Raw genomic sequence first — 27,759 nt, 5'->3', positions numbered from 1 at the left:
GATTTGAAACAGTGTACACAGAGAAACTATTTCCTCTGGTTCGGAGGAACGTAATCATGAAATTAGAGTTAGACGTTTTGGTGGTAAAGTTAGCAAGACTTCCATCAGGGAAAAAAAGATCTAGCACAGCTCTGCAAAAGGCTACGAATGCTGAGGCCAAGAGGTTTTTGTTCAGTAAGCATATTGAGGGATGTGGAGCTAAGGGTGAGGTTGAGGCTCAAATCAACATGGCAGAGCAGGCCCAATCCTGTCCCCATGTATAGAACCAGAAATTGGGTGGCACACTGGTTTAGATGGACCAGTTCTGAAAGCTCCAAATGAGAGGCTGTAACGGACCGATGTGCAATAATATATCCACCCTGTGTGATTTGATAAAATATTCTATTGATTTGTTGCTTGATTTGAACCAAACAGACGGCTAATTAAATTATGGTCAATCCCAACCAAAATGTCTTTACCAAACTGGTTTATTAAATCAGCAAGTTTGTCTGTATGCCTCAGAGAGTTAGTAATGCTTGACAACTTCCACAGTGGAAGAAAAGGGATTAAAAAACTGTAATGTGAAAATAGTTATTTATAGAATAGGTCAGCATTGCAGTTGTGCACTGCTTATTATTTTCCATTGTGATGAGGAGCCCAAGACACTGTGAAAATGTATGGTGCATTACTGTGAAATTCTAGGATCCCAACTTCAATGGCAGAAATGTGATCGAATGGGATTCCTGGATACCTCCATTAGTGGGCATAGGCCCGGCCTGCCCAAATCCCAAAAGTGGATTAGGTACATCTACAGAGATGCTACAGGTGTCCTCCTCATGGAACATTGACCAAGTCGGAATGAATCCACATCATTCTGATTGGGGCATCAAGGGATCGTTAATGGGCTGAAGGTGCAAGTTGCATTAAAAATGACTTATTTCCCCCAGCCAGTCTCCATTCCAGAGAAGCAATCCCCTTTGGGATCAGTATCTTCCTGTTTTAGGCAGCTGCCCAGGATATCTAAATTATGGGCCCAATAAATTTAGCAACAAAGGCATTCACAGGTTGGACAGAAGTCCTCCAAAATGTGTCGTTGCTGGGCCCAATTCACTTCTGTAAAATAGACACAATTCACACCAATTTCTATTCTAATATCTCTGAGTTGGGTCACCCACAAGTCTTCCTTTTTCCAAATGAGAATATGATCAGTGAACTATACAAAGCGCTAAGGATAACAGATTTGAATAGTAGGCATGAGGTACCAAATCCATAGAGTCCACAGAAACCCCACAGTGCAAAAGGAGGCCATTCAGCCCACCGAGTCTGCACTGACCTCCGAAAGAGCACTCTACCTCAGCCCATGCCCTATCCCGTAACCCCATAACCTAACCTACCCATCCTTTGGACACTTAGGGGCAATTTAGCATGGCCGATCCACCTAACATGAACATCTTTGGACTGTGGGAGGAAACCGGAGCACCCGGTATAAACCCACGTAGACACAGAAGAATGTGTAAACTCGACACAGTCACCCAAGGTGGGAACCGAACCCTGGTCCCTGGTGCCGTGAGGCAGCAGTGCTAACCACTGTGCCACCGTGCCGCCCTACTATAGCTCCTATTTAGTATCGATCAGCTTTGCCTGGACAGACATGTGAAAATATAGCTGCTTTTGTGCTAATGAGTTTTTTCTCTTTCAGGCAAGGTGGCTGGTGATATTTTTAAAGACAACGCAATCCTGTCTAATCCTGTGGCTGGACTTGTAGTGGGAATCTTGGTCACTGTCTTAGTCCAGAGCTCGAGTACATCAACATCCATCATTGTCAGCATGGTGTCGTCAGGATGTAAGTACGCCAATCCTACATACAGGAAGATCAGGAAAGCACAGGAAATCAATGCAGAAGGAGGGAGAGAGAGACATGTTTCATCTTCAATAATCCATGAAATCCATGAATAAAGATCATAATGCATCTGGCCCCGATAAAATGGTGATTTTGATGACTTTACTATGAGGGGAACATCAGAAATAAAAGAGATATCTGCACACGAACGAATATTTTCCATCTCACTTATGTTTCATTTATGCCACTATCTGCTTGGCACAGTTGGACTGAGGATAGAAGGTTTTTTTTTTGCTTGCCCTTGTTGTATTTCCCAGTTGCCACCTGGAGACTTGAAGATTTTGGGGGTGCTGGAAAGAGGCTGTCACCCATTCATGATGCTGTAGGAGCACAATTTCATGGTGTTATTGTAGGGAAGATGTCAGCTCTTATGTTTTACTGCAACCAGTAGCATAAAGAGATAAAGGGAACAGGAAAATGGGGACCAGGAGATCAAGCGGGACCAGGGTATGGATGGCATTAGAAGAGTCTGTATCTCATTAAGAACAAACAGCACATGCCGACATTAAAATTAGGGGATCAATGGGGCAGACTAAAGCCCACCTTTAATTCCATGCCATTGTCGCTGATACCAGCCCGCTACCCAACCCCTGCCTGTGACTGGCTATTTACAGTCTTGGGCCTGAATTTTATGTTGCTCGGGTGGGCACGCCCCTCATCTGGGAGCATATAAAATTGCACAATAGGACATCCCAATGCTGACATGCACTCGCACAATATTTTGGTCGACAGGCGCACACGAAAGACGGAGAATTGCCTGCCAACAATCAAGCAGGCAATTTAGCCCATCAGGGGGAAAACTGACTTCAATTTTTCGTGGCCTGTCTGCTGTTATGGTTGGCGGTTGGGCTGATTGTCGAGGTGGCCTTTACTTTTCAGCTTCAGCCTCAGTCGAAGGTGGGATGAAATGTCAGGGCTGGAATAAAATTTAAATATTTGTTTGGCGGGGGGGCATGGTTGTTGAAGGTTATATGTGAATGTGCTGCCTCAATGCTCTTCGCAGCATTTTTCCACCATGCCCTATTGTTTTACAGGTCTGCAGCTCCCTGAGGCAGCTCCACAGTCGCTGTCCCCCTGAGGGAGCACATGAGAAGTGCCAGCCCACACCCTCCCTTTTCTCTGTGCCAGCATTCGTCCCACCCACCCCGGCAGTGCTCAGTCTTTTCCAGCACGTGTTTCACACCGCTGTCATTAATTGGTCAGCCAGCGATAAATCGTACTCCGTGGCTTCTCACAGCCGAACGTTCATTTTGTGCCTGTTTCCAGGCCTGCCGAATATGCATGCCCAACGGGCGAAGAAAATCAGGCCATGATGTCTGAGTTATTGACCCCTTATGTGCTCAAACACAAAAATACTTCCACCTGGATAACATCATCCGCAGCAGACACTTCCTCAACCGTTTCATGCCTTTACTATTTTCAGAGTCAACTATTCCAATGCACTCCTCACTGCTCTCCCATTCTTCACCTTGAGAAAACTTACAGCTCATCCGAATGTCTATAGTCCATGTCATATTTTAGACAAAGCCTGATCTGCCTATACTTCCAAATAAAAATTCTCATCTTTTCTTTCCTTTCTACAATTGTACCTCTGACTGGTCTACTCCTACTCCCACCCCCACAAACTCTGGCCACAATTTTATCCTCCGCACCACACCCCACCCCACCCACCCATAGTGGGCTGGCAGGAAGAAAGGGGGAAGTAAAGTTGGATGAGGCAGTTTTGGAATTATCACCCTGCCCATCGCCTACCCACTCCACTGCTAAATAGGTGTCAGCCATCTCACCTGCTCTTCGGCCAATTAAAGTTTGAGGACTTCCTCCCACTGTTGTTGGTATTATACCGGTGGTAATGGGTGTCCACGCCATCTGTCAAGGGTTGTGCATTCAACGACATGCTCCTGTTCCAGCACCCTATGTCCATTGGAGACTTTCACCCCCGCGCCCCCCCACCCACACAATGGAAATGACTACCCCACTTGTAACCACCCCACCCAGCCTTCTGATCACGCCATGTCCTCTTCCTCTCCAGGGCATGCCCAACCAGCCTCGGTGTGGCTATCCAACTTACTTTAGTCTTTGACTCCATCACTGGTCATCATCGAAAACTGGCTGCAGTCCCATCAAGGCCCATTGCTCCCAGTGACATTGCTGGAACGGGAGAACTACCAAATCTCTAACTGACGAGCAGCTCATGGAAAAGGGACACCCTCCCAGAGAGGAACAGAAGCCAAGCCCTCAGGCAGTTAACTGTCAGAAAACTGTAAAATCTGGTCATGGTTTTTCCAAACAGACCTGCCTTAAACTTTTCACCTGATGGGCAGGGGCATTGCATTTGTGTAAAATCAAGCCTGTGGTTTCTTTGACTGACCTTTTGTGCCTCCTTCCCACTTCACTTGTGGCTCTGCCCTCAGCCGTCTTTGCTACCTGTTATAGAATCTCCTTCCTGAACCCCCCCACTACACACACCCCCGCCCCCCCCTCCTTTGAGGCCATTGTTACAAACTCTATCTTTTACCAAGCTTCGGGTAAATCCTTCTATCTTCTTCTTTGACTTGCAATCAACATTTCCCAATACCTTTTCCACCAATTACCCTTGATTTTTACCTGTTTTCCAGCTCTCTCAGGAGATCACATAGTTTTCAGGTAGGGTAGGAAATTTCCTCATTCGAAACATGGTGGGTGGAAACCTCCGTTTGGGAGACTGTTCACCCGCCGGAGCTGAATTGCACCAGTTTTACGATCCACTTGGAGTTGTAAAGCAGGATGCAATTCAGCATTCGATGCCACGCAGTTTATGCATCGCTTGGAATACGAGTGATTCCCAGAGAAACCCGTTTTGGGCCACCATTTTGAGCGGACGGCCCAATAGCAAGATCCTGGGGCCAAGAACTTCCCCCACCCCGTACTGGAAATAGGCCCCAACCCCCTGTCTTCCGCACAGCAGCACACCACCCTCAGATTGCCTGGGTGCCCCCTCCCATGTGAAGTACAAAGGTGACCCAATCTGCAATACTCCTGCAATAGAAGGATTCCACACTGACCCCCCCCCCCACTCCACCAACCCCCCTCACCGTAGAAAAGGGACTCCTTGTCTGGAAGCTAGAGAGCAGTCCAGACAGGGACAATGGGAAGCATTATAGCTGTAACATTACCTTGGAGCTCCATGTGACCATTCTTCGACCATTCCTCGAAGGAGAGCAAATGTGACCCGCATCTGGTTCCTGTTATATTAATCTTTGTGATAATATATCATTACTCTTTGCTTTGTAATCCAGAATAGTCTGATTGTGTGGTTATAACGGAACCACTAATCTCTAACTTAAAGCAAAACTGATTTATTGAACAATGATTAAATTATATTGAGTTTGCACACTCGACAGAACTGTAACTATTAATAAAGTAATCTATGTTTAAGTAATAATTATTAAACTACACATGCTACTTCTATCTAGTCTTAACTATGCCGTGATCTATCTCTCTCTTGCTAACACTTGACTGACTACCCAAGATTCCCTGAGCTCTTATATTTATACTTGGAACTGGTGGTGCCCTCTAATGTTTGTATGACACTGAGATGTAATAATTAACCCTTTATTTGTATACATATATACATATCATTACAGTTCCCACAGATCCATTTGCTACAAGCCATTCATCGCTTTCGAGTAATGGTCTGTGATTGGCAGTTTCTACAAACCATCTGCAGCTTTGATCCATTTCTATCCTTTCACGGTTCAGTGGCCTAAGTGATGAAAATCTAATGCTTGTAAACATTGACCACTTCAAAGAGGTGCAACCGTTGCCCCTTGGCCCACCACGAGGTCCACCACGTCAGGGACATGCTAGTAAAACCCTTGGCCTTTAGTTATCTGCGTCCACGTTATTCCCAACCACGGGGACTGGAGAATCGCGGGAAGTCAGAGCACCGGGTGCCGGACCTGCTTAATATATGCAAATAGGTCATTAAGAGCCATTTGCATTTATTTACATCCTCCCGCCAGTGCGTATTGTGGACCTCGTTCATGCCCCAGAGGGGGGTCAGAGCATCAGTTCGGCGATCCTGATTTTTCCCGCACCCGATTCTCATTCCCATTGGGGAATGCATTCCGGACGTCCTGGGAGGGATAATCCCGCCCCTTATCTTTGTATAATGCACTATATCAATGCATGTTCAAGCTGTTCTGGACTTGTTCTTAACTGACTGACCTCAAATATGTTTGAATTCTTTGTGAGTTAGCTTGTCATATCTTAGTCAGAGCTAGATTCCCCTGTCGTGATCAGGTTATGGTGCTTTGATTTGGCGCCTTGTAAAAATGTAGACTTTCCATCACATAAACTTGTGCAGGTTTGTTTATCTAGAATTTCTAAGGCACAGATGTGTTGCTTCTTTAACTTTAAACAAAGGGTTTATTTGAAAAGTTTGGATCCTTGAACGATCCCGTTCGATAAAGGAACCAAGGTTCTTCAGTTTTAACATGTCAACAAAATTGTGACTCATCTGCTCTAACGCATTGGGTTATAAATTCATCTTGGTCTTAAATGGATAAGAAAATCAGACAGAGTATAAAACTAGCTGCTTCGTTTCCCGCTTCCATTTTGCACCTCTGCCCAAGATGAATTTCTATCCCATTCTGTCCATGGACCCCAGTACAGTGGAGCTCCATACCTCACTCTTTTTCTTCCCTTCCTCCTACAATCTACAGGCTTTTAAAACCTAAACCTGCTGTCACCCAACCACGACTTCCGGGATTACTCCATTCTCACCGAACTTCAAGTTCCCAGTGAGGGGGCTGTTTTTGAAGAGAGAGAGAAAGAAAGCAGGTCGGACAACCAGCGCTGCCGAGTGAGAGCGGTGAATCTACCCTTTTCTCTTTCCAGCCCTTAGTGATTTCTTATGATGGTTGGGTCTTGGCCCTTCCTTTAGGCTTCTCACTCAGAATGATATAAATGATGCAGGAAGAATTGTGCATTGATAACTAATATACCCAGTACACATGGAGAGGAAAAGACCCAATGGTCTGTCTACACTCTCCCACCTCACTGCGATGCCTTGTTCATCACAATATGCACATTCCCCACCTCATCCAGAAACCATGTGTTCTCCTGAGAGAGGTTAAACAAAAACAGATAGACGCCGTAGTCAATTTTGGACAAAGAAATCTAGGAAATTCTTCCCCCCTGACCCCTTATGCTATCAAAACCTATTGATAACAGTACTGAAACTGATTGACGATAATAAAGCCTATTCCTTGTATGATGTCAAATCCACCCCCAACATTAACCCTAACACCACTAGCCTTGATTAATGATTTTTTTAAAAACACCTATTGCTTGTACGATGTCAAATCAACCCCAGTCAGACACAATTTCAGCTCTCGCTTGGAAGAAGTCAGCGAATTGGCATCTGCCGTATGAGTAGGCAGCCTTTTCCAGACATTAGTACTATTGGAAAACAACCAACTCCTGCCTCATTCCAACCTTGCATGACTTGACATTGTGAAACGTAACTGCCTTCGGCAGATAGTGGGGAATAACTGACGACAGAAATGCCAAATGTGTTCCAGTAGATCAGGAATATGATGGAGGAATTTGTGCTCGCCTGTAAGATTGTTTAGCAAGTTCTACATCTGCAGTACACTGAAGACACAAACTCAACTTATGTTTTTTGCTTCTTGCAGTGCTGGGAGTGCGTTCCGCAATTCCCATTATCATGGGATCCAACATTGGAACCTCAGTAACAAACACCATTGTAGCCCTAATGCAAGCTGGAGACAGAAATGAATTCAAGCGGTAAGATTGTCCATAAATTATGTTGCACTGTATTAGAAGCCATTGTCTTGGGTTCTTTCCAAAGCATCTGGAATCTGAAGCATATTGCCTCCTTGAGGGTCAATGAATTAAGCCCTGGTTAAGACTAATAATTTAATCCCATGTTGCATTGCATTCAACACTCAGGCTGTATACTGGTGCGGTGCAGTTTTTAAAACAAATTTCCAATTAAGGAAGTTTAGCATGGCTAATCCACCTATCATGCACATCTTTGGGTTGTGGGGATGAGACCAACACAGACATGGGGAGAACGTGAAAACTCTATACGGACAGTGACCCAGGGCCGAGATTGAATCCATGTCCTCGGCGCCATGAGGCAGCAGTGCTAACCACTGTGCCAACATGCCACTGGTGTAATGATCAAAAAAGGGCCTTTAGACTTTCCATAGCTGTATGCCAACAAATTGTGCCTGAGCAGAGATCAGCAGATATATCAATGCTAATGCACACTCAATCTGTTTGGTGAGATGAGAGACGTCCAATAGAGGCTCAAGAGGACAGCAATGAAAAGTATGGATTTCTTTCTTAAGATGTGGCCGATGATTTTCTCGCTCATTTGTGCACATTTATGTTTTGTTATTAAATTATATTTATTGAGGTTTAGCACTTTAACGAACAACACAACAAAACCACAGGAATGAAAAATGAAATGAAATGAAATGAAAATGAAAATCGCTTATTGTCACGAGTAGGCTTCAATGAAGTTACTGTGAAAAGCCCCTCGTCGCCACATTCCGGCGCCTGTCCGGGGAGGCTGATACGGGAATCCTACAGCACCACCAGGAAAAGTAAAGGATCCACATACATGAATACAGAGGGGACAGGAGAATGGCAGCACAACTGGGTGAATATAATCATTAGGCATAACTTGATACCTCTCAAAGCCCCACCAGAGAAGAAGGGAGAAATAGGATAAAGCCATCAAAAAAATGGTGAAATGGTGCCTGCCTTCCCACGTGGCAATTGCTCACAATTACCATGAGAGTTCAGGATAGATTTCTCAAGGTATGGGCACCACTATACATCTCCCTCAACTCCAGCAGTGCCAGAGGCACCAATGACACACAGCCAACTCCTTCCCTCGGATACCAGACCAGTCTGTACCCCTGCAGGATCCAATCACGGATTCATTGTTCCCGCCCATAACAAAAAAACAACAAAAAATTGCGAGAACCCGAGTTCTAAAAGGAAATGACGTGCACCACAGAACGCAACATAACCTCAGTCTCAGGCCCAGTACAGATCCAACATCATTCCGTACAACTATACAGAGAGGACCTGCAGTTATGTGTTTAGATTATGATCAGTGCTGTCAAAACTTCCCAGCAAAAGGGGATGAGGAACTACCATGAGTGGATCACAGGAGAATAGAAGGCCCAGCCGCTATTGTGGGTCTGTTTTCCATGAACGTACGCCTGCCAATGATTGAAAAGAAAACTGCTCAATTAACTGCAAAGCGTCCCTAACACAAAGGGTGGGAGGGGAGGGGGGATGGCAACAGGATATCAATTAAAGTACAGAAATCAGCTCATCCCCAGGCCCCTGTGTACAGAAGTGTCCTCTCAGGATGTCTCTAATAAGTGCCTGTGAGGAGGGATACCCTAAGCTCCAGGGAGCAACAGGATATCAATCACAGAACTAGACCTGGCCTAGCTCAGCACGCTCTGACACACAAAATTCAGCTCCCCCAGGACCCCAAGCACATGCTAAAATATATACCCCAGCTGGCCCTGCACATCCTCAACCACACCCAGGGCAATGCACTTCCCCGCACTGAACAGCACACTGCTCACCCAGATGGATAGCACAATCGCTTCACAGCTCCAGGGCCCCAGGTTCAATTCCGGCTTGGGTCACTGTCTGTGTGGAGTCTGCACATCCTCCCCGTGTGTGCGTGGGTTTCCTCCGGGTGCTCCGGTTTCCTCCCACAGTCCAAAGATGTGCAGGTTAGGTGGATTGGCCATGATAAATTGCCCTTAGTGTCCAAAATTGCCCTTCGTGTTGGGTGGGGTTATTGGGTTATGGGGATAGGGTGGAGGTGTTAACCTTGGGTAGGGTGCTCTTTCCAGGAGCCGGTGCAGACTCGATGGGCCGAATGGCCTCCTTCTGCACTGTAAATTCTATGAAAATGAAGCAAAGAAAAATAACTCCTGATGGGAAAACACCAGAGTTGACCAAGAAACAATCACCAACTCGATGAAGGATTAACCAATCCCACCTCAGCATGTGCCACCACTCATTTCCTAAAAACATCAGGAAGTCAGGAAGAATCAAGTCCTCCCCTGGATACATAACCTCCCCAGGCCATCAACAACAATCGGCACTGATACTTTATTCAAAATAATAAAAAGCTAAATAAAAACCCAATATGATGAGCTCTAATTGGGGCTATCCTCAATCTCAGTGAGGACTAACTCACCCTACCACCCAACTCCACATCAACCAACCACCCATCTCTCTATTCTAGCTCCACTCATCTTCAATATAAACAAGATAAGGATGTGTCAAAAAAACACTCCCTTGTCATAGCCACAAGGGCTTTCACTCATGATGACAAAAAGGGGTAAAACTGTGCACATACCACGTTTCACATAATGGACTCAGTACGATTTCTGCTAGAACAGGATAACAGATGACATTTGCCCTCATTCTGACATCATGCACACCCTTGCAGGAGAAAAGTCAACAATAAATAATCAGCAATAAACAATCACAAGGAATAACAAGCAGCGTTATGGAAGAAATTGCAGGATAAGAACACCATCTCGAGAAGGCCAAAGTCAAGACAGAATTGTGATGATACGTCTGTAAGCAATAATGTAGGTGGCTGATGGTATGACCTCCAACCAGCAGGTGGCGGCACAGATCCACCATGCAGTCTCAAGACAGTGGTCATGTGACAAGGCACTCAGATATAAGTGCGGGCAAATCCAGTGATCAGCATAAGATGTACATGAGGTCAGTTGTGCATAGGGGTTGTTCCAGGGGAGTACAAAGAAACTCCATGATAACTTGCTCTGTAACAGATCGCTATCTTACCACCTGTGATTTAATAAAGATCCTGATTTGGACAAGTCACAAGTAGTTTGGTAGATTCCTTGCGAGCCAACAAACACCAACCTCAATAAGCATCATCGAGCACTCCTCAGAATTTCCCAAGGATATCAATGAATGAAACACCCTCACTTCCATCATGTTGCTGCTTTGACATCCAAGCGAAACACAGTCTACACCCCGATCACAGGGGATGACCCGACCTGCACAGTCACCTTCAACCTCTGATGTCGAGCATCGAGGGTAGGATATAGTAGGGCCAGTGGCTAGGGGGCGCAACCTACCCCAGGCCTTGAAGACAGATATGTTGTGCTCCATCAAACATTGATACACCCAGTCTCCAAATCAAGACTATTAAGCATGGCAGCCAATTTTCAATCTCAGAACCCATCAGGATAAAGGACTTACCGTGCAGCAGGATCTCGGCATCTCGACGGCGGGCCTTGACCAGGGAAAGTGGTCTCAACCATTCTCTCAAGGATACCTCGCAAATATTCAAAGTAAGCTCTAAAGATGTACACTGCAGAGCTGAGATCTCCATCATGAGCATTCTCAATGGCAGCCATCATCCGGATGTACACAGCACGGCCAAGGTGAAAGGCCGTTCGACAAGGACAACGCCACCGCAAGCTGGACCCCCATCTCGGTCAACACCGACCATCACGATCAAGTGAGGATTCTCCAGGACTTATTTCGGTTCCACATTGCAAAATACCAATCAGAACCCCGCAGGGACTTGGTGCAAGACATATAGCCCAAGAAAAGACAAATATGAAATGTGCACCAGGATAAAATAAAGAAGAGCAGAGCTGGTGAAAATGCAACCGCTCCCACGCTCACATCACGTGATCCGTGTGTGTATCTATGAAAAGAACATGGACTGGAAATCCATCCCGGATTACCGTTCATGAGTAGCAGAGATAGTCAAGTGGTATAAGGACTTGTTGCAATGTAAAAATTAGGAAATAATAAACCTTGGCTATTTGGCAACACTGTATTCAACGGGTAAACCCACATATTTTGTTTCCACCATCAGTGCTCTCCCCATCTGTCCTGAGAACACAGACTCATCCTGATGGATGGTTGGCACAGTTCTGGCTGTTCTCCAACGCATTTCTCAATTGGCCATCCTTCAAGGTTCCTTTTCCACAGCTACAGTGGCACGCAAGCCCACCATTTGCAGTCCATTCAAGCTCAAGTTAAGTTTTGAGTATCAGTGGGCATTTTGGTGAAGTTGGTGGGGGTGGGTGGAGGGCAGTGGGGGGGGGGGGGGGGGGGGGGTTTCGGAGTGGGAGGGGCACATCCCCAGCCAATCCTAATCCTATCCTCAACAATTTCTGCACATTTGATTTCCGGCAGGGATCACTAGTTAACATTCAGGTCATGGGAACCTTGGTTCATTTCCTCCCTCATCGAGCAAACTTAACGCAGGTTGTCTCACTCATTGTTACAGCTCTGGCAGGGATCAGGACAGGCCAAAGGCATGGGGTCTTTCAGATCCATGTGGAATTCAGGCCATGGGCCAATAGTAAGCTATCTGGGCTTCATTTTCTGCTCATTCTGTGATCCAAAAGTTCAAGAATTCTTCTGAAAGTAAAAGTCACTCAAGTCATTGCCACACATTTTGTTCAATTAATTCCAGGGCTTTTGCAGGTGCCACGGTCCATGATTGCTTCAATTGGCTCTCAGTGCTGGTGCTGCTGCCAATTGAGGTAGCCAGCGGATTCTTGTATCGACTCACTGAGGTTGTCGTGGGCAGCTTTAAAATCCAGACAGGAAAGGATGCACCAAACCTCCTTGGTATCATTACAGATCCATTCACCGACCACATCATACAGGTATGGACAGCAATTATCTTATTATTGGTACCTATTAGGGGTATTATTGGTACCAGGGGCTGGTTTAGCTCACTCAGCTAAATCGCTGGCTTTTAAAGCAGACCAAGTAGGCCAGCAGCACGGTTTGATTCCCGTACCAGCCTCCCCGGACAGACGCTGGAATGTGGCGACTAGGGGCTTTTCACAGTAACTTCATTGAAGCCTACTCGTGACAATAAGCGATTTTCATTTTTTCATTTCATATTACTTATGCCATGTAAATTGAGCATGACAATATAGTTTGTTTAGTTTATTTGCATTAATTTTAAATTTATGGTTTTCCAGACACAATACAAAAGGCTCAAGTGGAGCATAAACAACTGATATTGCCAGTTGGGTCTATGGGGCTCGATCTAACTGAATTGCAGCAGAGTCGTGTCTCGAGAGCATTTAGCCAGGTGTTTCCCAGCATTCGCAACTCCGAGAAAGACCACACTATTGAACGGGACTCAGTTGCGGCCCGGGGTCTCAGCAGAGAACGCCCCGCTGAGGCCGTACCTAGTCCCATTTCCTGGACTAAGGAGCTCCGCTCAACAGAACTCTTCAGTTCAGGAGGAAATTGGGATGCTATTTTTAAATGGTGCCCCAATCTCTCACCCCCATCCCCCGCCTGTGTGAGGTGTGGTGCGAGGGTGTCGAGGACCCTTCACTCACTTATAAGGGGGTCCTCGGGACCCCCCCCGCACCACACCTCACACAGGCAGGGCACCCCCGAGCCTGATCCCTGGTCCAATCCCACCAGGTCAGATGGTGAAATTTGAATAAAATTTTTAAAATATATGGAATTACAAGTCTAATAATGACCATGAAACTATTGTCGATTATTGATTTAAAAACCCAGATGGTTCACAAATATCCTTTAGAGAAGAAAATCTAGAATCCTTACCTAGCCTGGCCTATATGTGATTCCAGACCCACAGCAATGTGGTTGACTCTTAAATGCCCTCAGGTATGGGCAATAAATGCTGGTCCAGCCAGCAACGCCCACATCCAATGAACCAATAAAGAGATATTCCTGAACCTTATTCCAAAAGAATATAACAATAGCATGTTGAAAAATTTGTTAATTTCGATAAGAATAAATTAAACGTAAGCAATTTTGTGAAGGAGGAATTGTGGTGCAGTTGTAGTCCCAGCCTCTGAGCCAGAAGCTATACAGTCAGGTCCCACTTGAGGACCATAAGACCATAAGACATAGGAGTGGAAGTAAGGCCATTCGGCCCATCGAGTCCACTCCGCCATTCAATCATGGCTGATGGGCATTTCAACTCTACCTACCAGCATTCTCCCCGTAGCCCTTAATTCCTCGCGACATCAAGAATTTATCTATCTCTGCCTTGAAGCCATTTAGCGTCCAGGCCTCCACTGCACTCCGCGGCAATGAATTCCACAGGCCCACCACTCTCTGGCTGAAGAAATGTCTCCGCATTTCTGTTCTGAATTTACCCCCTCTAATTCTAAGGCTGTGCCCACGGGTCCTCGTCTCCTCGCCTAACGGAAACAGTTTCTTTGCGTCCACCCTTTCTAAGCCATGTATTATCTTGTAAGTTTCTATTAGATCTCCCCTTAACCTTCTAAACTCCAATGAATACAATCCCAGGATCCTCAGCCGTTCATCATATGTTAGACCCGCCATTCCAGGGATCATCCGTGTGAATCTCCGCTGGACACGCTCCAGTGTCAGTATGTCCTTCCTGAGATGTGGGGCCCAAAACTGGACACAGTACTCCAAATGGGGCCTAACCAGAACCTTATAAAGGCTCAGTAGCACATCGCTGCTTTTATATTCTAACCCTCTTGAGATAAATGACAACATTGCATTCGCTTTCTTAATCACAGATTCAACCTGCATGTTTACCTTTAGGGAATCCTCGACTAGCACTCCCAGATCCCTTTGTACTTTGGCATTATGAATTTTCTCACCGTTTAGAAAGTAGTCTATGCTTGGATTCTTTTTTCCAAAGTGCAAGACCTCACATTTTCTCACGTTGAATTGCATCAGCCATTTCCTGCACCACTCTCCCAAACTGTCTAGATCCTTCTGCAGCCTCCCCACTTCCTCAGCACTACCTGCCTGACCACCTAACTTCGTATCATCGGCAAACTTCGCTAGAATGCCCCCAGTCCCTTCATCCAGATCATTAATATATATGGTGAACAGCTGTGGCCCCAACACTGAACCCTGTGGGACACCGCTGGTCACCGGCTGCCATTCCGAAAAAGAACCTTTTATCCCAACTCTCTGCCTTCTGTCAGACAGCCAATCCTCAACCCATGCCAGTAGCTCACCTCAAACACCATGGGCCCTCACCTTACTCAGCAGCCTCCTGTGTGGCACCTTATCAAAGGCCTTTTGGAAATCCAGATAGACCACATCCACTGGGTTTCCCTGGTCTAACCTACTTGTCACCTCCTCAAAGAATTCTAACAGGTTCGTCAGGCACGACCTCCCCTTACTAAATCCATGTTGAATTGTTCTAATCCGACCCTGCTCTTCCAAGAATTTAGAAATCTCATCCTTAACGATCGATTCTAGAATTTTACCAACAACCGAGGTTAGGCTAATTGGCCTATAATTTTCCATCTTTTGTCTTGATCCTTTCTTGAACAAGGGGGTTACAACAGCGATCTTCCAATCATCCGGGACTTTCCCTGACTCCAGTGATTTTTGAAAGATCTCAACCAACGCTTCCGCTATTTCTTCAGCCACCTCTCTCAGAACTCTAGGGTGTAGCCCATCGGGGCCAGGAGATTTGTCAATTTTAAGACCTTTTAGCTTTTTTAGCACCATCTCTTTTGTAATGGCAACCATACTCAACTCAGCCCCCTGACCCTCTATAATTTTTGGGATATTACTCATGTCTTCCACTGTGAAGACAGACGCAAAGTACTTATTAAGTTCTCCAGCCATTTCCTCGTCTCCCATCACTAGCCTTCCGGAATCAGTTTGAATTGGCCCAATGTCTACTTTGGCCTGTCGTTTGTTTCTTATGTATTGAAAGAAACTTTTACTATCATTTCTTATATTACTGGCTAGCCTGCCTTCATATTTGATCCTCTCCTTCCTTATTTGTCTCTTTGTTAACCTCTGTTTGTTTTTGTAGCCTTCCCAATCTTCTGATTTCCCAGTGCTTTTGGCCACTTTATAGGATCTCTCTTTTTCTTTGATACATTTCCTGACCTCCTTTGTCAGCCATGGCTGTCTAATCCCTCCCCGGATAATCTTTCTTTTCTTGGGGATGAACCTCTGTACAGTGTCCTCAATTATGCATACAAACTCCTGCCATTTTTGCTCTGCTGTCTTCCCCACTAGGGTCTGCTTCCAGTCGATTTTCGCCAGTTCCTCTCTCATGCCCTCGTAATTACCTTTATTTAACTGTAACACCATTACATCCGATTTTGCCTTCTCTCTTTCAAACTGCAGCCTGAACTCAACCATATTATGATCGCTGCTTCCTAAGTGTTCCCTTACTTTAAGATCTTTAATAAAGTCTGGTTCATTACATAGCACTAGGTCCAGAATAGCCTGCTCCCTTGTGGGCTCCATGACAAGCTGTTCCAAAAAGCCATCTTGTAAGCATTCCATGAATTCCTTTTCTTTGGATCCACTGGCTATGTTATTTACCCAATCCACCTGCATATTGAAGTCCCCCATGATCACCGTGACCTTGCCTTTCTGACATGCCTTTTCTATTTCCCGGTACATGTTGCGCCCCTGGTCCTGACCACTGTTAGGAGGTCTGTACATAACTCCCATTATGGTTTTTTTGCCTTTGTGGTTCCTCAATTCTACCCACACAGACTCCACATCATCCGACCCTATGTCGTTTAGTGCCATAGATTTAATTTTGTTCTTAACTAACAAGGCAACCCCACCCCCTCGGCCCACCTCCCTGTCTTTTCGATAGGTTGTATATCCTTGGATGTTTAACTGCCAGTCCTGAACCCCCTGCAGCCATGTCTCTGTGATGCCTACCACATCATAATCATTCACGATGATCTGTGCCATTAGTTCGTCTACTCTGTTACAAATGCTACGAGCATTCAGGTAAAGTACCTTAATGCCAACTTTCTTATCATTACAGATATTGGAAGTCCTAAGATGTCCAAAGTTATCCTTCCTTTTTGTTGAATTCCTAGTCTGCATCAAGCTTAAATCCACCTGCCTACATGTTATCCTCCTGCGTATCTTGCCATTTAACTCCATGCTCCCTGTCGCTTTCACTTTCCCTTCCCCCCAACTCAGAAGTTTAAAGTCCTACTGACCACCCTATTTATCCTCTTTGCTAGAACACTGGTTCCAGATCGGTTCAGGTGGAGACCGTCCCAACGGCACAGATCCCCCCGGTTCCAAAACTGATGCCAATGTCCCATGAAGTGGAATCCCTCTTTCCCACACCAATCCCTTAGCCACGTGTTTACTTCCCTAATTTTCTTGTCCCTATGCCAATTGGCACGTGGCTCGGGCAGTAATCCGGAGATTATGACCCTTGAGGACCTGTATTTCAATTTTCTTCCTTGATAGCTAGGACTTGATAGCTAAGGTGGGTGTGTTTGTAATGTGGCTAAATAGGTTGAATACTACCCTGCAAACCCTTATAACACATGCTGGTGTTAAGAATGGGAGAGGTTCCTGGTCAAGCATGTGATGGAGCCTTCCAGATTAAATATAGCTCAGGTCCTGAGTTTTTCGTTGATAGAAATAAAACTGGGCCCTCAACGTTTGCTATTTATAGCTCTGGTGCTAAATTATGCATATAAAAGCATATTTTTCCACAGCAGACTGGACCGTGTGAGGGGTTGGTTGGCTTAGTTGCATGGACAGTTTATGTTGATCGGATTGATGCCAATACCCTGGGTTTCAATCGCTGCTCAGTCTGGGGTGGATTCAGGATTGGCCTCCCGATGGGCAGTACCCATAAGACCATAAGACCATAAGACCATAAGACATAGGAGTGGAAGTAAGGCCATTCGGCCCATCGAGTCCACTCCGCCATTCAATCATGGCTGATGGGCATTTCAACTCCACCTCCCAGCATTCTCCCCATAGCCCTTAATTCCTCGCGACATCAAGAATTTATCTATCTCTGCCTTGAAGCCATTTAGCGTCCCGGCCTCCACTGGACTCTGCGGCAATGAATTCCACAGGCCCACCACTCTCTGGCTGAAGAAATGTCTCCGCATTTCTGTTTTGAATTTACCCCCTCTAATTCTAAGGCTGTGCCCACGGGTCCTCGACTCCTCGCCTAACGGAAACAGTTTCTTTGCGTCCATCCTTTCTAAGCCATGTATTATCTTGTAAGTTTCTATTAGATCTCCCCTTAACCTTCTGAACTCCAATGAATACAATCCCAGGAACGCCAGCCGTTCCTCATATGCTAGACCCGCCATTCCAGGGATCATCCGTGTGAATCTCCGCTGGACACGCTCCAGTGCCAGTATGTCCTTCCTGAGATGTGGGGCCCAAAACTGGACACAGTACTCCAAATGGGGCCTAACCAGAGCCTTATAAAGGCTCAGTAGCACATCGCTGCTTTATATTCCAACCCTCTTGAGATAAATGACAACATAGCATTCGCTTTCTTAATCACGGATTCAACCTGCATGTTTACCTTTAGGGAATCCTCGACTAGCACTCCCAGATCCCTTTGTACTTTGGCATTATGAATTTTCTCACCGTTTAGAAAGTAGTCTATGCTTGGATTCTTTTTTCCAAAGTGCAAGACCTCACATTTTCTCACGTTGAAATGCATCAGCCATTTCCTGCACCACTCTCCCAAACTGTCTAGATCCTTCTGCAGCCTCCCCACTTCCTCAGCACTACCTGCCTGACCACCTAACTTCGTATCATCAGCAAACTTCGCTAGAATGCCCCCAGTCCCTTCATCCAGATCATTAATATATATGGTGAACAGCTGCGGCCCCAACACTGAACCCTGTGGGACACCGCTGGTCACCGGCTGCCATTCCGAAAAAGAACCTTTTATCCCAACTCTCTGCCTTCTGTCAGACAGCCAATCCTCAACCCATGCCAGTAGCTCACCTCGAACACCATGGGCCCTCACCTTACTCAGCAGCCTCCTGTGTGGCACCTTATCAAAGGCCTTTTGGAAATCCAGATAGACCACATCCACTGGGTTTCCCTGGTCTAACCTACTTGTCACCTCCTCAAAGAATTCTAACAGGTTCGTCAGGCACGACCTCCCCTTACTAAATCCATGTTGACTTGTTCTAATCCGACCCTGCTCTTCCAAGAAATTAGAAATCTCATCCTTAACGATCGATTCTAGAATTTTACCAACAACCGAGGTTAGGCTAATTGGCCTATAATTTTCCATCTTTTGTCTTGATCCTTTCTTGAACAAGGGGGTTACAACAGCGATCTTCCAATCGTCCGGGACTTTCCCTGACTCCAGTGATTTTTGAAAGATCTCAACCAACGCTTCCGCTATTTCTTCAGCCACCTCCCTCAGAACTCTAGGATGTAGCCCATCGGGGCCAGGAGATTTGTCAATTTTAAGACCTTTTAGCTTTTTTAGCACCATCTCTTTTGTAATGGCAACCATACTCAACTCAGCCCCCTGACCCTTTATAATTTTTGGGATATTACTAACGTCTTCCACTGTGAAGACAGACGCAAAGTACTTATTAAGTTCTCCAGCCATTTCCTCATCTCCCATCACTAGCCTTCCAGAATCAGTTTGAATTGGCCCAATGTCTACTTTGGCCTGACGTTTGTTTCTTATGTATTGAAAGAAACTTTTACTATCATTTCTTATATTACTGGCTAGCCTGCCTTCATATTTGATCCTCTCCTTCCTTATTTGTCTCTTTGTTAACCTCTGTTTGTTTTTGTAGCCTTCCCAATCTTCTGATTTCCCGGTGCTTTTGGCCACTTTATAGGATCTCTCTTTTTCTTTGATAGATTTCCTGACCTCCTTTGTCAGCCATGGCTGTCTAATCCCTCCCTGGATAATCTTTCTTTTCTTGGGGATGAACCTCTGTACAGTGTCCTCAATTATGCATACAAACTCCTGCCATTTTTGCTCTACTGTCTTCCCTGCTAGGGTCTGCTTCCAGTTGATTTTCACCAGTTCCTCTCTCATGCCCTCGTAATTACCTTTATTTAACTGTAACACCATTACATCCGATTTTGCCTTCTCTCTTTCAAACTGCAGACTGAACTCAACCATATTATGATCGCTGCTTCCTAAGTGTTCCCTTACTTTAAGATCTTTAATAAAGTCTGGTTCATTACATAGCACTAGGTCCAGAATAGCCTGCTCCCTTGTGGGCTCCATGACAAGCTGTTCCAAAAAGCCATCTTGTAAGCATTCCATGAATTCCTTTTCTTTGGATCCACTGGCTACATTATTTACCCAATCCACCTGCATATTGAAGTCCCCCATGATCACTGTGACCTTGCCTTTCTGACATGCCTTTTCTATTTCCCGGTACATGTTGCGCCCCTGGTCCTGACCACTGTTAGGCGGTCTGTACATAACTCCCATTATGGTTTTTTTTGCCTTTGTGGTTCCTCAATTCTACCCACACAGACTCCACATCATCCGACCCTATGTCGTTTAGTGCCATAGATTTAATTTTGTTCTTAACTAACAAGGCAACCCCACCCCCTCGGCCCACCTCCCTGTCTTTTCGATAGGTTGTATATCCTTGGATGTTTAACTGCCAGTCCTGAACCCCCTGCAGCCATGTCTCTGTGATGCCTACCACATCATAATCATTCACGATGATCTGTGCCATTAGTTCATCTACTTTGTTACAAATGCTACGAGCATTCAGGTAAAGTGCCTTAATGTTAACTTTCTTATCAGTACAGATATTGGAAGTCCTAAGATGTCCAAAGTTATCCTTCCTTTTTGTTGCATTCCTAGTCTGCCTCAAGCTTAAATCCACCTGCCTACATGTTATCCTCCTGCGTATCTTGCCATTTAACTCCCTGCTCCCTGTCGCTTTCACTTTCCCTTCCCCCCAACTCAGAAGTTTAAAGTCCTACTGACCACCCTATTTATCCTCTTCGCTAGAACACTGGTTCCAGATCGGTTCAGGTGGAGACCGTCCCAACGGTACAGATCCCCCCGGTTCCAAAACTGATGCCAATGTCCCATGAAGTGGAATCCCTCTTTCCCACACCAATCCCTTAGCCACGTGTTTACTTCCCTAATTTTCCTATCCCTATGCCAATTGGCACGTGGCTCGGGCAGTAATCCAGAGATTATGACCCTTGAGGACCTGTACTTCAATTTTCTTCCTAGTGCTTGATAGTCCCCGAACAGGTCCTCCACCCTAGCTTTACCTATGTTGTTAGTCCCAACGTGGACCACAACAACTGGATCCTCCCCCTCCCGCTCCAGTATCCTTTCAAGCCGGTCAGAGATGTCCCGCACCCTGGCACCGGGCAGGCAACACACCATGCGAGACTCCCGATCCGGCTTGCATAGGATACTATCTGTCCCCCTAATTATAGAATCCCCTATAACAACTACTTGTCTTTTTACTCCCCCCTCTTGAATGGCCTTCTGCACCATGGTACCGTGGTCAGTTGGCTCATCCTGTCCAGAGCCCCTTTCCTCATCCATACAGGGAGCAAGAGTCTCATACCTGTTGGACAAGGTCAAGGGCTGAGGCTCCTGCACTCCTGAACTCAGGTTCCCTCTGCCTGCCTCACTTACAGTCACACTCTGATGTCCCTGATCAGTTACTGAATGTGAATTACTTAATCTCCCAGGTGTGACTGCCTCCTGAAACAAAGTGTCCAGGTAACTCTCCCCCTCCCGGATGTGCCGCAGTGTTTGAAGCTCAGATTCCAGATCATCAATTCTGAGCCGGAGATCTTCCAGCAACCAACACTTGCTGCAGATGTGGTCATTGCCATTCACAAGGGGAACAGCCAGCTCCCACATCATACAGCTACAGCACATCACCTGCCCAGCCATCTCTGATTAGTTAATTAATTTATTACTTTGTATAAATTTCAGTTAAAATTTCAATGATGGACATTGGTATGGCATGGGTCAGACCTGCCTTTGAGAAAAGAACTGAAGGAGAAGCAACAATTGGTTCACTTTTTATATTATTGTCAGCTCCTTTTGAAATGTCAATGGTCAAATGACCAAAATCCCAAATCAAACCAAAGGGTTTGTTTCAAGTCAAACAAAAGAGAAACAATTAAGAATAATTTTTCTTCCATTGTGACAGGATATTAAAGGAAAATAATCACTGTTCAATATGTAAATTCTGTTTCCAAAGTAATTAGCAGTCAGGTAACATTTCTTTAAAAAAGTATTAATTGAAGAAACAAAGTGGAAGAATGTTGAATTGAAGTATAGAACTATTTTATACTTCTGCCAGATATGTACTTTGTTGTTTGCTGATTTCATAGCTTTTCATATTTTTACTTTAAATGAAATCTAACAGCCATTTTAGCAGACTGGAGTGAGATTTTGTGAAGGTGGATTTGCTGAGTGTAATTGTTAGACAGTGATTCCTGCTTGTTGTTCTAGCACCCAAATTAATCTAGCTGCACCATGGGAGCTCCACTGGTAAATTAACCCTTACCCAATAGCCTACAACACCACAAGTGATCACTGCACCCTTCAACTCACTGAATGCTACATCACAGGACATCCACCATTAAAATCTGTGCTCTGCTACCATGAGCAACACCAAATTAGTGCACAAGTACCACGTTAGATTTGGGAAAGGCATATGCTTTCCTGCTTTATTTGAAATTGCGTTTCATTTTCAGCTTGATAAATCTGTAATCACTGCAATAGCGATTGGCGATGACAGCTTCCGGAACAGGAGCCTCGTGAAGGTTTGGTGTATCAAACGGATTGTACAAGTAAGAAAGTACCTCAAGCTTTGAAAAATATCAAACATTGCTTCAGCTGTAGGTTTTAATTTGAAGGGCTGGTGGTGGGTGGGCAGACTAAACTGACTGTGCGATATATGGTATGATATCGCACCATTCTTTAACCATCGCTGGGCCAAAATCCTGGAACTCCACCTGCAACGTTCTGTGGGAGTACCTTCTCCACACAAACTGCTGTACTTCAAGAAGGTGGTTCACCATCAGTTTCCCTAAGACAATAGGAGCAAGGGTAGGCCATTGAGCCTCTCGAGCCTGTTCTGCCATTCAGTGGGATCATGGGGTCTGAACGTTTCTGACAAGGCCAGCAGCTGTTACCAATGAATAAAACGAAAATTTCACAGCGTGGAATTGCTAAAGGCATAACTGCCGAGGTGGAGTGAAATGAGAGATCGATACGCACAAGACCAGAGTCAGAGAAACAGAGAGTTTAGGGACACTGTAGTCTAGTGATTGCAGAGATAGGCAAAGATAGGTTCATGAACTTAAATCTTAGTGTTGTAGCTGCTCCCATATATTTTTATTAAACCTTAGCAAGTTACAGGTGAGCTCAATTCTCTGGGAAGTTTCTTTTCCTGTTAACTTCTAACTTATTAATCCAGTTCTTGTTTTAGCACAAAATAAATATTTCAGATATTGATCGAATCTCATCAGTGACTGGATTTGCCCACATATGCATCACAGATATTTATTGGGTAAAAAATGCCTTGGGAGAGAGCAGTTCAGTGTTAGCCAAGTACTTTGAGCAGAAAGCTGAAAGGTGGAAATCAGGAAAAAGAAAGAATGTGAGAGAGAATCAGGAAAGAAAGAGTGAAAGATAAAAAGAGAAGGAGAAAGAGAAAGAAAATGAAAGACATATGCCGTTGATGTTGTGTTTTAACAACATAAAACGCTTGAATGTGTAGTTGAAGAGCCATAACGGATAAAACGATGGACCAGGGGCTGTAAAATAGGATGAGGTTGGATAATTATTTTACCAGCAGCCCAGACAATGGGCTTAATGTCTTCCTTCTCCCATTATATAAGGTATGATTGGATTCAATAGCAAAATGTTTGTAAAATCAAAAGAGCAGTCAGAACGGCAACAAATTGAGGGAACAGTAACAAGGAACAGAACTAAAATACATTTTATTTTACTTAAAGTTCTGTGTGACTTTTCATTCCACTTTACTTATAATTGAATCCATGTTATCATGATAAAACAATAATGGACATTCCTATAAAGTCGTTTTTGTTTATACCAGTTCATAACTGACAATTTATAGAATATTCAGCACAGGGAGACTGTCATATCTCTGCCCTGCATCAAATGAGTTAAAACTACTTATCCGATGATGTCATATTAAATTCATATAATATAATTAATATAACATTTTAGACATTGAATATATTACTGATTTGAACAATAAAGCAGGCAATAATTGTACCAACATACCCATGATTAATTATATTCCAAATGGTGTACTATTTCCAAATGGTCCTCAGTTTCTGGGGTTACATTCAATGCATGTTTTCCATGCTGTCTACAACACTGCCACTTCAGTCTCGAGAGGAGGAAGAAAGATTTTTCAATGACATAGCTCTCAGGATATTTCAAGTGATTTGACAGTCAACAAAAGTCATTTGAAATGTTGCTGTTGCTATAATCTAAGCAGCCATTATTGCAGTATGCCTTTAAGGGATAGCAGCATGCCATCACTAGAAATGAAGTGTGACATGTGATCCAGTCTCAGTTTCACTTGTGCCTGGAGTGGAACACAGCAAACATGGCTCTGCTGCTGATGGCTTCAAGTTTGCTATCAATGAAAAGTGTTCTCATGTGCCTATTCTCAATACATTAATCTTTACCCAATGTCTTATGAGTGGTTGATATCTTACTATCATTATAAAATCACAATATGGTGATCAGCAGTGGACAAACTGCATGGCAGCAAGGTTAAGTACAGGTGGACATGGTGAACAGCCTTAAAACTTGCTACATGGCACGAGATGACACTTGCTGTTTTGATCAGACTGCAATGACATCGTGGGTGACCATAGCCACCAATATGTGCATTGCAAGGTCCTACAAATGGCAATTAGATAGATAAATGCAGTTTATGTGCCTGAACTTTAACAGAGTGACAAGCAGAGTGGGATTACCATTCTGCTCTTTCTTATTACCATAGTATTTTAAGTGGGCGGGGGGGGGGGGGGGGCCTCTGGCCAGTTGGGATGGGGGTGTTCGGCCAATCAGGGGGATGTTAACCTAACGGGGGAGGGATAGGTCACACAGTCACCGGGAGGGTTTGGGTCAGCACACCGCTGGCAGGGGTAGTCAGAGTTGGGGAGACTGTCATATCTCTGCCCTGCATCAAATGAGAATGGGGAGAATGCAAGTTCTGTGGGGTGGTGCAGTCTGTTGGGAGGGTGGGTGGGGAGGGAGGGATAAGAATCCCATTGAGGGATTAGGCAGGGGGAGGGTGGAGTCCCTTAGAGGCAGAGTCCTGTGAGGGAGGATGTATCCCTACCTGAGGGTACAGGGTTGTGGTGGCAGTCCCGTGAAGGTGATAGTTCTGGGTCTGTACAATAGTTACTCAGAAGCTAGAAGTGGTTTTAATTCTTCCAACCCTTTTTGGGGTTAACTATTGATATAGTTTGGTCTTGCCCACCGGAAGTTTACACTTCCTGGGAAGTTGCCATGCAAACCTCACCTTGGAACTTTGGAGGGGTTTCCCGCATTAACCTGAAGCTTGAAACCTACCATCAAATATCTTTACCTTTCCACCCATGTGAGTTGCAGTGATCCTTTGACTTGGTGGTGACGTTCCTGCCTCTGAGTCAGAAGCTATAAAATTTCAAACACCACCACAGGCAGTTGTGACAAGATGAGAGCAGAATTCCAGCCGGGAAAATACATCGACAAGAGATAACATAAACTAGTGCAGGGGAAATTTAGAACTGCTGTCAGGAAGTTCTTATTCACACAGAATGTGACCAGTGCACGGAATAGGTCTCCTGGGTAAGGGCAACATCTTTGCAATCATTCAAAGTGACAGCTGGATACTGTAAATGTTCACCTGGGCTGGATAAAAAGAATGAGTTTCCATATGGAAAGCACCTGACTGGTACTGTTGCCTTTAACAGACATTTTGCATGTTCTTCTGACATACCCTTTCTTACAGCTACAGGACAACATCACCGTGGACAGTATGGAGGAGTGCACATCGCCAGAATCATGCTGGCAAGACAGGAATCACACCTGGACTTTAGTCAACAGAACGTATGAAGAAAACTTTGAGAAGTGTAAGTGCGGTAATTGTTTTCAGAATTTGATGCTGGTTTATATATTAGTGAAAACGTACTCTTTCTTTAAAGGAACACACATTGATTTTGTTGATCAAGTTGTGAAGCAAGTATCATGAATTGTACTTATGTTTGTCCGGTACCTTCAATGCCACAATATGGTTTAATATATTTCACTTGTGCTCATACATACATATATCTGCAGATGCACACACATACATGAAGATATGTGCATTCACGTATAAAATCTCACACAAAAATACATGCATTGGACAGAAAGGTAAAGTCTCCAGAACCACAGATGACCATAGGCTGCTTTCCCCTTTGAGGGGAAGGTCGTTGACCTTCTTCTGACACTGGCGGCCAGTCCTCCTGGTCAGACTGCCTGAGCTGACCAGGTCCTACAAACCTTGCTGTTACCTCGTCCCAGGCAGCACAGGCTGCCTTGCGGCTCACCCTCCAGGAGCCTTGGGGTAACAGGACATCCCCCCTGGCCTCCACTGTGTCCAGGATCCTCCCCAGGTCAGCATCCCCGAACCTTGATTGGCGCCATTGTTGCGGGTTGCCTCTGGTTGGCTGAGCAATTGCACCCTAAGTGCTGCTCTGCGTTGTTAGCGGGGGCGCTGACGAGCATGGTCCTGGCGAATCAGCTGGCGTGCCAGCATTCGGGACGGGGAGCCCATGAGGCCTTGTTGAGTGGACTAATTAACGTTGAATAGCATTGCCAGCCTCGGTTGACTGAGCACCAGTCACATACCTCCATGATGATCCACCCCAACCAAGGCTGGACCCCACGTTTCCCCCCCTCACCCCCTCCGAGCACAGCTGTAGAAAGCCCAGTGCCCCTGGGCTCTTTGCTTGTGAGCGAAGGTGGCTACGCACCTCCTTGGGTGCCAGCAGCAGCCCTTCTGCCAGGTTCACATTTTTAAAAAGTTGTACCAATTGGCACCCAGATGATCACTTGCTGGGGAGGTGGTTGGACATGGGCTGGCTCCCATTAATTGTATGGAAATCAGCCTTCAGTGGTGATTAGTAGTCTCTCGCCACAATGGCGGCATCCCGATTTAGCCTACGGCAGCCGGCCAGTTGCATCGCGAACGGTTTGACGCCAGCACGGTTCCCGTTTTTGGCCTCTCCTGCTATTTACCGGCCTCATCGTGCTCTCACTCTAGAGCAACAAAGCCACTGAATCGTGCCCAATGCTCTGATCTCAGGTCAGTGTTAGTGTTGGTATGGAAGTGCTGAAAGCAAAGAGGAAAAGTCAGAGTTACAAACCCCACTGAGATTCAGTGCCAGTTTCATGAGAATGTGATCATGTGGATGTTGAGGGAAGGACTAGAATGGCTCAGCAGAATTCCCATTCCGTCGGATCTCCATTCTCCCCACTACCGAAAGCTTTCAGTTCAAACATGAAGAATGCACAGTAAAGTGAATTACAGAGGGATGGTTAATGAAATCATCTCAGCTTCTGTCTGCAGTAGAAGTCAAGTTAGCAAGGAAGAGGGGAAGATTTTGTTACAGTTCATAAATATAATAAGTCCCACATCATTTTCATTTGGGCGGCATGGTAACACAGTGGTTAGCACTGTTACTTCACAGCTCCAGAGTCCCAGGTTCGATTCCCGGCTTGGGTCACTGTCTGTGCGGAGTCTACACATTCTCCCCCGTGTCTGCGTGGGTTTTCCTCCGGGTTCTCCGATTTCCTCCCACAGTCCAAAGATGTGCAGGTTAGGTGGATTGGCCGTGATAAATTGCCCTTAGTTTAGGTGGGGTTGCTGGGTTACAGGGATAGGGTGGAGGCATGGGCTTAGGTAGGGTGCTCTTTCCAAGAGCAGGTGCAAACTCGATGGGCTGAATGGTCTCCTTCTGCACTGTAAAGTCTATGATTCTATGATTTAGAAACCTCTCTTTCCTGTCTAAATGACTATTCTTGTTAAAGA

The 27,759-nt window shown here is 45.3% G+C and overlaps 1 protein-coding gene across 1 annotated transcript in view; it reads left to right on the top strand.

Annotated features, from left to right (window-relative positions):
- LOC119964257 (sodium-dependent phosphate transport protein 2A-like) overlaps positions 1 to 27,759 on the top strand; it is a 56,333-nt gene that overhangs the window by 6,752 nt on the left and 21,822 nt on the right. Inside the window, exons 3-7 of the mRNA XM_038793536.1 lie at positions 1,679 to 1,822; positions 7,561 to 7,672; positions 12,408 to 12,603; positions 22,412 to 22,507; positions 25,699 to 25,819. Of these exons, the coding sequence (XP_038649464.1) occupies positions 1,679 to 1,822; positions 7,561 to 7,672; positions 12,408 to 12,603; positions 22,412 to 22,507; positions 25,699 to 25,819 (669 nt within the window). The remainder of the gene's footprint in view (positions 1 to 1,678; positions 1,823 to 7,560; positions 7,673 to 12,407; positions 12,604 to 22,411; positions 22,508 to 25,698; positions 25,820 to 27,759) is intronic.

Source organism: Scyliorhinus canicula, chromosome 4 (assembly GCF_902713615.1).
Source record: "Scyliorhinus canicula chromosome 4, sScyCan1.1, whole genome shotgun sequence".
Classification (NCBI taxonomy): Eukaryota; Metazoa; Chordata; class Chondrichthyes; order Carcharhiniformes; family Scyliorhinidae; genus Scyliorhinus; species Scyliorhinus canicula.
The sequence above is the reverse complement of the archived record's forward strand: the minus strand, read 5'-3'. Positions and strand labels throughout refer to the sequence as shown.